This window comes from Sparus aurata, chromosome 1, assembly GCF_900880675.1.
Source record: "Sparus aurata chromosome 1, fSpaAur1.1, whole genome shotgun sequence".
NCBI lineage: Eukaryota > Metazoa > Chordata > Actinopteri > Spariformes > Sparidae > Sparus > Sparus aurata.
This window is the reverse complement of record NC_044187.1, coordinates 8,515,700-8,526,786: the sequence shown is the minus strand read 5'-3', so window position 1 is coordinate 8,526,786 and position 11,087 is coordinate 8,515,700. Positions and strand designations below refer to the sequence as shown.

The following is an 11,087-nucleotide window of genomic DNA, read 5'->3' as shown; positions in this document are numbered from 1 at the left end:
AATGTGATGGTGCACTCTTGTAATCTTTAACAATAAAGTTGATAGTTAAACTTTAAAATATCCTGCCCTCATCTTCATTGCATATCTTTGTCAGAAGTGTTTGATATCCAAACTTTAAGTAAAGACAGCGCAGCATGCAACACTGTGTGAGAACAGAGAATAGATGTTGTAAGAATAGATTCCATATTTTACAAGCAAACAGGCCACAGGTCAGATTCTTTGACGACCTTTTCTTTTTTTTCTAAATATTTTTTTGGCCTTTTTTGCTTTATTGATAGGTCAGCTGAAGATATGACAGGAAACAGGGAGAGAGAGAGGGGGAGTGATGCTCAGCAAAGGGACCTGGGCCGGGAGTCGAACCCGGGCTGAGCTAAACGGCGCCCCACGACCTTTTCACTATTGAAATTTGACAGTTTGAAAGCCCCATTACTGTTGGAAAGATTCCTCTTTTGACTGATGTCAGACTGACCTGTCACACCAAAGTTTGAAAGACCCATTACTGGCACATGAATCAGTGTATCAATTACAAATAAATGAGCCATTTCAATAACTATAAAATCATCAAATTTCTAAAGATTAAGTTGTTGGTGAATGTTCCATTGATGTGTATTTACTAATCTTTTAGTCATAACACAGATTACAAGACAGAATTTAACAAATAATGGAAGAAAATAAACTGAGTATAGTTTTACCTACATCCAAGAAAAAAAACTGCTGCATCTTAATAAAAATGTTGGTGGGTTTTATGATGATGTGGCTCTTAAATCATACAGTTTTATATCTTTTTACTCTCAGTGGCTGCCCACAGCTAATCAATAGTTTGGATTACTATGATAGAAAGTCTCATTACAGCACTTTGTGACTTACTAATTTCAATGCTCTTTGCAAACAATGATAACCAATAATAGTATTATTTTAAAAAGAAGTTTATAACCTGTACATTATGCAGCCCTGAGGGTAAAGAGGCTAGGATGTAGCAGGCAAAGATGGATGACTTGTTCTTCATAGCTCTAGCTTTGGTTGAATTTATAGGCTATAATCTCATGATCTGCCTATAACAGATAATGTCATTTTTTTTCATTATCGGGTCAATAATTTCTCAATCTGATATATGTCGTGTATCCCTAGAAAATTTCCTTCCTGACATCCCAGAATTTACTTTCACTCTTCCAGCCGTCTAATCTCCAGCACCTTTTCAGTCCACTACATGCTAATGTGGACCACCAGTTTACCAAACGTACTGAAACTCACAAGCAGAAGTAGGGCATACTAAGAGCTCTTTAGACGACATCCTCAAACAGGAGGTGTCTGTGTGCAGGATGCAAGTGGACTAGCAGGTGAAGAGCAACTAGTGAGTAAAATACAACATGTAACACTGCATGAAAACTCCTAAATTGTTTTGAAGAAAGACTTATCATTTTATAAAGCAAAGAGGCCACAGATCAGATTCTTTGACGACCTTTTATCTGTTGAAATTAGACCGTTTGAAGGCCCTATCAGTGGTAGGTGAATCAGTATCACAACTAGAGATAAATTCATCATTTCAATTTTCAACCTTGAAATCAAAGAATATATGAAGACTGTGTTAGTGATGTAATGTTGTGTTGAACTGTCTCTCTAATCTGTCAGAACAGAACACACGCGAGGATTTAAAAATGATTGTGAAACAAAAATGGAAGAAACTTGACTGAGTTGCTGGAGCCAAACGTGATAAAATTAAAGGCAAGAAATCAATTGCTTCTTAATGGACGTGTGTCTTTAAGTGTCCATTTTATGATGATGTGGATCTTAAAAGCCACGTTTCCTTTTACTCTCAGTGCTGGCCCATAGGTAATGTAAAGCACAGATAACTTTGACAGAAAGACTCATGACACACTTTCTGACTGTTTCCAGTGCTCTTAATGTTCTTTGTCAAATTATTTGTCCAGTCAAAATACTTGATGATCTGCATGTAATGAAGTCAATAAAATAGATCATAGACTTTCAGTTTCCTTCAGTGATTATGAATTTTCCACCACAAACCAACCACAGAGAGCTTCACATCTCTCTGCTCTCATTGTGCCAACTTTAAAACTACAGAAAGTTTACTCTAGCTTCACGTTGCTGAATTATCAAAGAAAAATATATAATGTGATAAAATACAGATAGAAACTATAACCTCAAGTAATGATATCAAATAAGTACTGCAGTACATAGATTTTTCATTAGAGGTCTCTTTTGTAGTAAGAATGATAATAAGGAAGGAAGTGACGTTCTGGCTGCAGAGCTGTGTGTGTTTGCCGCTCTTACACTGAACAACAGTTCATTCTGTCTCTGTAAGAAGACTGCTGCTGATTTTAAACATTATTTATATTCTTTGTGTTTTATCCGTTTTACTAAACACAGCAGCTGCTACAAGTTAATTCAATACAGTCAACTTTCTGATGAGAAGCTGAAGACTACGACAGCCATGTTGTTGGCAGAAGCTGGATGTGTGTTTATGGGTTTCATGCTGTGTTTCTCAGGTAGGAATAATCATTTTTACTCCTTATATAACAATATTTAACTGAAAAAAATAGATTAAAGTTTTTCAGGAGTGTACGAGTGAAAGTAAGATATAAGGCAACAATAGAATCAATGTTAGCTGGCAGGATTTTCACCAATTCTTCTTGTTATTAGCTTTTTTATGCATTACAGAATAAGAGTATGATCCCTCACAATCAGACTATTATGGACTTATTGCAGAGAATATGAACTGATACAAGACTTCAAAAAGTGTCCAGATATCTGATGATATAATCTTCTGTTAAAGGGGTTCAGGGACGAGCAAACAGCATCTGTGCTTTAAAAGGTTCATCAGTGGATCTGCCCTGCTCAGCTGAACATCCACCTACAAGCATGAAATGGTACAAAGTACAGCTGATTGGATCTACATTTAATCTGAAGAACCTCCCTGCAGATGACAGTCATGTTAAGTACATGTTGGGAGAGAACAACTTCAATCTAACAATCAAAGATCTGACAGAGAGAGATGCAAAGCTTTACTGCTGCAGCAGCAAAGAGGATGCAGGAACATCCAGACAGAGTGAGCAAGGCATGATTGAGCTCCGTGTTGCAGGTACGGTGACCGTCAGTAATGAATTACTTTAAGTCTGACATAAATATATGAATTCTTACTTTTCCTCCTCATCCCCTCAGACCTGCAGGTGAAGGTGATTCCCTCCACAGAGGGACACACAGTAACACTGATGTGCAGCACCAGCTGCCCTCTGACTGAAAACCCTGCAGCCTACATCTGGTACAAGAACAGAGAGTTTCTCTATGAGGACTGGTCTCCCTGGTACCAACAGCTGGTCAGCAGTGAGGAAGCAGTCACATACTCCTGTGCTATCAAAGGCTACGAGGATCTCAGAGCCCCTCAAGTCTCAGTGGGTGAGTGACAACCAGTAACTCCTTATCATGTTAGAAAACTAAACTGACTAAATGTGTTAATAAGAAATATTCCTGCACCAGAAAATTAAACTATAACACTTATGACACAAAATGAAAAATCAACTAAATTCACTAAAAACTGACACAATTTCTTTTTGTCCAGATTCTGTCACATCAGCCTGCTTCAGTGTGACCTATGCTAAAGGGAAAATGTGTTCTTATAAGCAGACATCAGTGGATGAGCCCTGCTCCATCATATATCCAACAGGTGTAGTTTCCACTGACATGGATCATCCTCCTCCATCCCTGCCTCTAATTCCTTTAAACTGGTATTTTATCATTAGAGATCATTATATCTAGAGATATGTCGAAATAGTCATCAAACTGTACAGAACAAACCAAACAACTCCACACATGCTATGTCATGTTTTATCATGTCATGAATTATTGTCTTTTGTTATGCTATCACATTAACCAAGCTGGCTCACATATAGGCAACAGGGTTAGAGTTGTTGTAGAGTTGTTTTCCCACAAGGGTACAGCAAAACCCCCTCAAAATGTCTGTGTGTGTCGCTGCACACTGTCATGTCTTTGCTTTCTTTTTATCTAGTTTTTACTTTGTTGATGGCATAATAACTACAGTTCATCATGTTCTGTCTTTTTAACTAATCATGTTGTGAGGGTGTATTTCATAATTTATGTAATCAGCTTGTTACAGCTGTAATTTATATAATAGACATAGAACAAGTGAATCAATGTAAAACATATTTCATCTTCTCCCAACAGAAGTGCATGTTCAAAACACTCCTGCAGCTGCACCATTCCATGTCAGACTGACCTGTAACACCAACTGTCCTCAGACTGATCTTCAGACTGCCTTGAGAGTGTACAAGAGCAGTAACTCAGAGGGACAGAATGAGGTAATAAAGAATGTAGTTCCCATCTCATCTCCTGAAAGCTTCTCCTGTGCCGTAAAAGGCCTCAAACATCTACACTCTGCTGCAGTCTGTGAGTATAAACCAAACATGGTCTGTTGTAACTTATAGAATGGGGTCTTTGAATCATCTGTCTGCAACAAGCAGGGGTGAGAATCTAGATATCAACTTTAGAGGGTAGAAATACGTGACATTCTCTCAAGAGCACTTCCTGAGGACCACACAGACAGACAGAAGTGTAAACTTAACTTTTCACTTCTAGGCTGCAGTTGCAGCATTAATATCTTGTTAAATGTCTGTCAGTCACTGTTACCTCTTCCACACTAGACAATTGATTGGACTTCAGTATACAAAGGGCATGTATTATCAGGTCATGGTATTTATCGGCTCCAGCTCCCGTTGGCAAAGATGTAAACATGACCCCTGTTATGATGCTATGATGGATGGAAACGTTTTTCCCCATCCATCTCCATTCAAGCAGCACTCAATGATTTTTCAATCAACGCTGAGTTTGAGAGAGATTGAATTTAACAGATACAAAAAGTCACCACGGTGACAATGCGTTGTTGACGTTGAATGTGGCACACATGCAAAAACAACAACAAAAAAGGTAAACCTGCAAACTGGCAATAAGGATAGAACCAACTGCCAACTTTTATCAGGTTTATGTTTGAAAAAAAAGAAACCTGCATTCTTATATACCGTATTGACCCGAATATAGGACGACCCTGATTATAAGACGACCCCTCTTTTCAAGACTTCAGAAAAAGACTCTGAGGATAAGCTTTTCTCTTACTGTTAAGCTTTTCTCTAACTGTTAGTGTTTTCAGACGGTCTTTTTGGACCTGCCATCTTCGGACGTTACACTCCATAACTCTATATTTCTTGGCTGGCTGACAATTGTTTGGCCCCTCCGCTGCGTTGATCTCATTATCTTAAAATCAGCATCATAGCTCCGCCTCAGATGTCTGTTAACTTGCCACACTTAATCCACTTTGCTCCGTAAGATCACCGCGTCTCTCCATTTTTCATCTCCTGTCACTTCTTCTCCGCTGTGATTGACAGATAACCGCAGCCACAGTGTCAGTGACGTCTCTACAATAAGCTGGCGCCCTCTGCTGTTGCGGTCGTGTAGCGACCCAGACAACTATCAGCATGTGTCAACGGTTAGACCCCGATTATAAGACGACCCCACTTTTTCCACATAATTTTCATCGAAAAAAACCTTGTCCTATATTCGAGTCAATACGGTATAAGTGTATGAGCTAATATGGGAGCAAAAATTGTACAGGGATTGAGAGAGAGACTGAGTTGACACATACTGCTAACTGGTATTTGTCTAGAGGTTCGGTTTTCTGACATGCAGCATCATTACACAGTTATAATTGTTGAAAACTTAATTGTGAATTGTAAATACGTTTTCACAGTTAGATCCCAAAGACTTTGTTCATTTTCTTAAAGGATGATGAAAATTAACATGTATGGACTCATACAAGGTTTATTCCTCTCAATCATCATTTGATCCACTAAAAGTGTGTGTCTGTGGTGGTGTCTGTATCTGCAAACAGCTCGCTCTCTTCTTGTTCTGTCTTCTTTTCTAAGTAGTTTGGGCAGTGGTGTGTTGCCCCGAGCTAATAACACCACACACAATGTGATGTTGAGACTCGACAAAAATTTCTTTGCATCAGTCTTATGATCATTTTTGTTAGACATGAAATAAAGAGAAATATGTGTGTAATAATTATTCTTATACCATGGTCTGGGGGAATATTCGATTCGGATTGGCTGCAGGGTGTCCATTAACCCCTGATATATGGACACCTACTAAGTAGTTCCAGTCAAAGTGACTGTTCACCGCTGTAAATCAATGCGCTAGCTGGCGTATGAAATCTGAATATTTTATTTCCAGCACTGAGTTCAGTCCGTCAGTCCTTCAGTGTCTTATCCTCTGAACACCACAGGGTGGCGATTGTAACACACAAGCTGCAGAAAGTTCACTTCCCCTCTAAATTTACTGATATGCGAATAATCTCTCATCCCGTTCACTGTTCAACTCTCTGCTTCAGGCTGCGGCCACAGTAACGTTACACACAGCCAATCATTTGTTCATGAAAATCTTGCTATTGATTTGGGGACAATGACATTACTGGTAAGTTAGCTAATCGTGTTAGCTAGCATACTGTCAAATTATGTTTACTGTTTGTCAACCGTATGCAATGTTATTGAGTTTGAATCTTGCTAGCATAGCGTTATCTTTCTGGCTCATCGCTGAGCGGACTAGAATATCACCCGTTGCCAAGTCGTATCTATGGTCCGTCCTATTTACTGGAGGAGTGAACAACGTCTCCGTTGCATAAGAATCTTACGGGAGAGTAATGATTGTTCCTGGTATCAGTCAAATCCTCAGGCGTTACCAGGGAAACTAAGTTATGGCTTGTGAAAAACTTTATATTTTGATTGTAAAACGCATGAAAATGTAAATCAATGGTCCGAATTTCTTTTCTTTGGCAAGTGACCATGGTATAAGCGGGATAATGCCCTTCGAGGTGTCCATAAACAGGAGTTAATGGACTTCGCAGAGGCAACCGTCCGAAGCGCAGCGACGGTTCTTAGGCCTCCGCGTTGTCCATTAACTCCTGTTTATGGACACCTCACCGGGTATTATCCCTTACATATAGCATACAAAATTGAGACTTATAGGCCTGTATTACTAAAATGTATACAAATATATTTATTAAAAAGTTGACATCATCTTCAACAGAGGAATTTTAGTTTAAATAATATTTAAAGCTACTCCAAGGATTCTCGTAGACAAACGGGAAAAAAACGTTATTTTAGCGACATACCAACAGTGTGTCAGCAGTGAGACTCCTTAATTCATCCTTCATAGTTCTATTTTCGTAATTGATCTATCCCTAATAAGCCTGAATCTGACCCAGTGACAGACATGAAGAATAATCATATCAGTTACAAAAAAAGCTCATCTTCTTGCTTATGGTCTCATTTGTTTATATACGTCATATAGTGGCATCAATATTAAATTTAGAATTGTTCATAACTGGTAAAAAGTTTCTTGTAGCACATTTAAAGCAAACTGTCTCTTGTCCTTCATCTATATTTCAGGTGCTGAGGATAAGAACTGTTGGAGTGTGAATTATGTCAGCAGGAGAATCTGTGCTGCTCACGGCTCCTCAGTGGACATTTCAAGTGAATATTCTCATCCTGACAACCAGCAGCCCCAGTCTAAATTATGGTATAAAATAATCAGAAGTGGTAAGAAGGATCCTGAAAAGCTGAGTGAGGTTGCAGGTCGCGTTGAGTACCATGGAAACATGAACAATCATCACACCCTGTCAATTAAAGACCTGACGAGGAATGACTCAGCAGAATACAAATTCAAGATCCAGACACAAGACGGATGGAAACAGTCAGATTTTTCTGGAGTGACGTTGGTTGTAACAGGTAATTCTTCAGATTGAATACATTATTTTTGAATAGTGAATTATTGATTCCAAACCATGTGATGTACTCTCAGCAGTCAGCACACTGAAAGGCAGGTTCAATGCTCCTTTAACTATGGCTTGTTTTAGAAGACACTGACAAACAATTTATTTTGATGAATAGTTATGAGACCTTGTGAGATAGTATGTCTCTTTCATATTTGCTGATCAAACTATCTTTCAGGTCTTAAAGTGACGTTCACTCCCTCTGCAGTGGTGACAGAGGGTCAGAGAGTCACACTGACCTGCAACACCAGCTGTCCTCTGAACACAGACTACATCTGGACCTTCAACAGTCGACCTCTGAACCTGCCAGAGAGCCAAAACAAACACCTGGTTCTAGACCCAGTCAGCAGTCAGCATGAAGGAAGGTACTCCTGTATGGTCAAAACTGGCAGAAGAACCATTGGCTCAAGTGAAAAAACTCTGACTGTCCAAAATGTTGAACAGGAACAAACATCAGCAGCAGCTGCAGGAGTGTGTGCTGCTCTCCTGGTTTTAATACTTCTCGCTGTCTTTTGCTGGATTAGGTAAGCAACACTGATCTCTGTTTCTAAGCAGTGACACACTAACATGGTATCACCAATTAATTCTTATATTCACTAATGTCACCAACAAGAAAAAAGAAGACACCCAGCCAATCTCCACGGAGTGAAACCTCAAACAACTTGGAGCAGGTAAAGAAAATAATTTGAACAATTCTGCTACATTAATAGAGAAACTGTGGAAAGAATTTCTCTTTCATCTGAGCCAGAACAGCAGCTCAAACTCACAAATCATGTTACAATCATTCTCTCAATTTCTTATTTCTTAACTTAACACATTTAGTCTGTTGACACAGAAACGTTTACTGCAGTCCGTATCAGGCTCATCAGTCTTGTAAAACATTAGTTATCTACTTATCCTGTTACTCATCACAGACATGATGTTTACTCACTAACTGTAAAAGCAAAAGGTACCTAAGAGCTTGCTTTGTACATACAGTGTATCATAAAATAATATCATTTCTCTTGTCTTACAATCAGTTAAACCCTGGTCCTGTGTATGACGAAATCTCAGCTCAACCAACAGAGCAGGATGATCTTCACTACAGCAGTGTCCACTTCCATCAGAAACACACAGATGCTGTCTACAGCACCCTCCAGCCACATCAGGCCCGAGAACAAGAGCACGTCCCCTATGCTGTTGTCCACTTTAAATCCAACAAAGCCCCCTGAGTGAGCACCTCTTGTTATAACATCGTCTCTCTTGAGGGACACAATGTAAAAATGATATAGCTTATTACAGGTTGGGTGTATTGTACTATTTTGACAAAACTTGTAGGAAATTACTTTTTAAACACTGCGGTCCTGATATCACATCAAGACCTCCATGTTAGGATGATCATCAAAAGTAAAATTCAAGGATATTAACGCCCATTGTCAATAAACACATAACTAATCTGATTTTAATGAAAAGTTGAAAAGTAAACTTGCTTACTTTAAAAGGTGCCCTTGTAATCTAAATGTAATCCTATTAAAAAAAAACAAAAAACGGACAAAACTGCTGTTCGATGTTGTAACCCACAAGACAGTAATACATTATTCTCTTTACTTTCAGGCATCATGGCCAGGCAGAGGATTCCTACCAGTGTACAACACAACAAACAAAACATAAAGCAAATGAATGTAACAACACACCTGCCTCTGTGATGTACAGAACTTTGATACTGTTCTGTTCATTTACTCTGCATTGTATTTGCATTTAGAGACTTCAGTTGATGAGCTTCTCTATACAGGCTTACCGTGAATGAGCAGGTAGACACCCAGCATCTATTTCAGGGGCACACTTCAGAGCGATGATGGAACACCAGCTGCCTGTTTTAGGAAGTCAAACCAGGATCTTTGAGTTGGTCCGATTAACCCCTGGTCCAGTCTGTTAAACCATATAGCTGTGTTTAATACGAGAAGTAGACACTGGTACTTTCCAATGTACAGCAACAACTATATTTTTAAAAACTGCTTACAATTTCTATGAAACTTAAGAAAGTTACAACAAACAAGTAACGTCAGCAGCTGAAAGACTGGTCAATATCATCCACATTACCTGGATGATTCTTACAAGACTCATCCACAATTCAAACATGTTCCTTACATTTTATATTTATGAGTAGTGTATAATTCTCTGCCATGGAGTACATCACTTCACTGCTGAAAGAATAGAAAACAGCCTCCCTGCCAGTTGCAGTGTGTTATTTTGATTTGCAGACTTTAATTTTATGTCTCAATGATTGTCATTATTAGTACCGTACGGAAATTAACATAAATCTCTGAATATAAAAACAGTTAATCAAAATCAGTAAAATGTTTACGTTGGTAGTTTTTATTCAGAAAACAGTTTTCACTTCTACTTTTCGATTCGTTTACCGGATAAACCGGCTACATCCAATATGGCGGCGACGTCAACTAACGGTTGTCTACTATACATGGTATCAATGGTTACCGTATGCTAACACCAGTTAAGTGAGCTAACTATAGCTTCGATAGCACCAACTAGCATACTTCTGTCAATGAAATGTCATGTATTTAAACTTAATTAAACTTGTGTTACTATGATAACATTTGTTAGTAACAGAAATAAAGTTAATAATGAAATAACTTACTCACCCAAAATAAAAGTATGTATGCGGTTTAACAGAGTCCATTGTGAAGACGTTGATGATTTTTTTTGCTGCCAATAATTGCCAGGTCGTCTTTCACCTGCCATGTTTTCCTTTACTTGCTTTCCATGTCGTTTTAAACAGCAGCCTTTCAACAACCCTACCTGACTGCACGGCAAACTGTTGTCGACTTGACCGTTGGTGCCCTAAAATGGCCGCCGGAGGTCTGTATGTGTGCCAAAGCTACACGAGCTACATTTATATGAACGTTCAACCCCGCGTGGATCTTTTTTTTTAACGATGTAAATAACCTATGTATTTATCTATTTACCTATATTGCAATCTTTCACAAATGTTTTTGTTTCTGCTGTAAATGTAAGCCATTTTACTGCTTTTGTTCTACTAAAACAGTATCAAGCTTTAAGTTTTAGTTGTCTTACAGCCACTCTGCTCAATTATTCATCAATAAAGTAGATCACAAGACCCAATAATGTGTTTTGACTTTTGGTGAATTGATTAAAGGTTGTAGGTTTAAATAAAATTGACTCACCTGTCTCCTCCTTGTTCTCTTAACTGTTTGTATAGCCTCACTTATTAACATGT

The 11,087-nt window shown here is 38.5% G+C and overlaps 2 protein-coding genes across 10 annotated transcripts in view; one reads left to right on the top strand and one right to left on the bottom strand.

Annotated features, from left to right (window-relative positions):
- LOC115586975 (platelet-derived growth factor subunit A-like) overlaps positions 1-10,748 on the bottom strand; it is a 135,154-nt gene extending 124,406 nt beyond the window's left edge. For 8 of the 9 annotated variants that reach the window (XR_003984939.1, XR_003984940.1, XR_003984942.1 and 5 more), the window contains exons 1-2: positions 10,492-10,748; positions 9,630-9,760 (exon numbers count right to left, since the gene is read on the bottom strand). The gene's annotated coding sequence lies outside the window, so the exon portion shown is untranslated. Of the gene's footprint in view, positions 1-8,091; positions 8,156-9,629; positions 9,761-10,491 lie in introns of those variants that run through there. The other variant, XM_030426540.1, reaches the window with a different exon arrangement.
- LOC115586959 (B-cell receptor CD22-like) lies at positions 2,267-11,025 on the top strand. Its single transcript, XM_030426458.1, has 10 exons — positions 2,267-2,504; positions 2,792-3,097; positions 3,178-3,411; positions 3,575-3,679; positions 4,198-4,419; positions 7,470-7,808; positions 8,031-8,376; positions 8,466-8,523; positions 8,872-9,063; positions 9,446-11,025. Exons 1-9 carry the CDS (start codon positions 2,450-2,452, stop codon positions 9,061-9,063), a joined length of 1,857 nt encoding a protein of 618 aa, XP_030282318.1. The 5' UTR covers positions 2,267-2,449; the 3' UTR covers positions 9,446-11,025.
- The last annotated feature ends 62 nt before the right edge of the window (positions 11,026-11,087 follow it).

Bases quoted from the DNA above. Each gene is read 5' to 3' on its own strand.
- LOC115586959 (XM_030426458.1), top strand. From the start codon at position 2,450: ATGTTGTTGGCAGAAGCTGGATGTGTGTTTATGGGTTTCATGCTGTGT. The intron at 3,680-4,197 runs GTGTAGTTTCCA...TTCTCCCAACAG, and splicing joins CTCCATCATATATCCAACAG to AAGTGCATGTTCAAAACACT. The intron at 4,420-7,469 runs GTGAGTATAAAC...TCTATATTTCAG, and splicing joins TCTACACTCTGCTGCAGTCT to GTGCTGAGGATAAGAACTGT.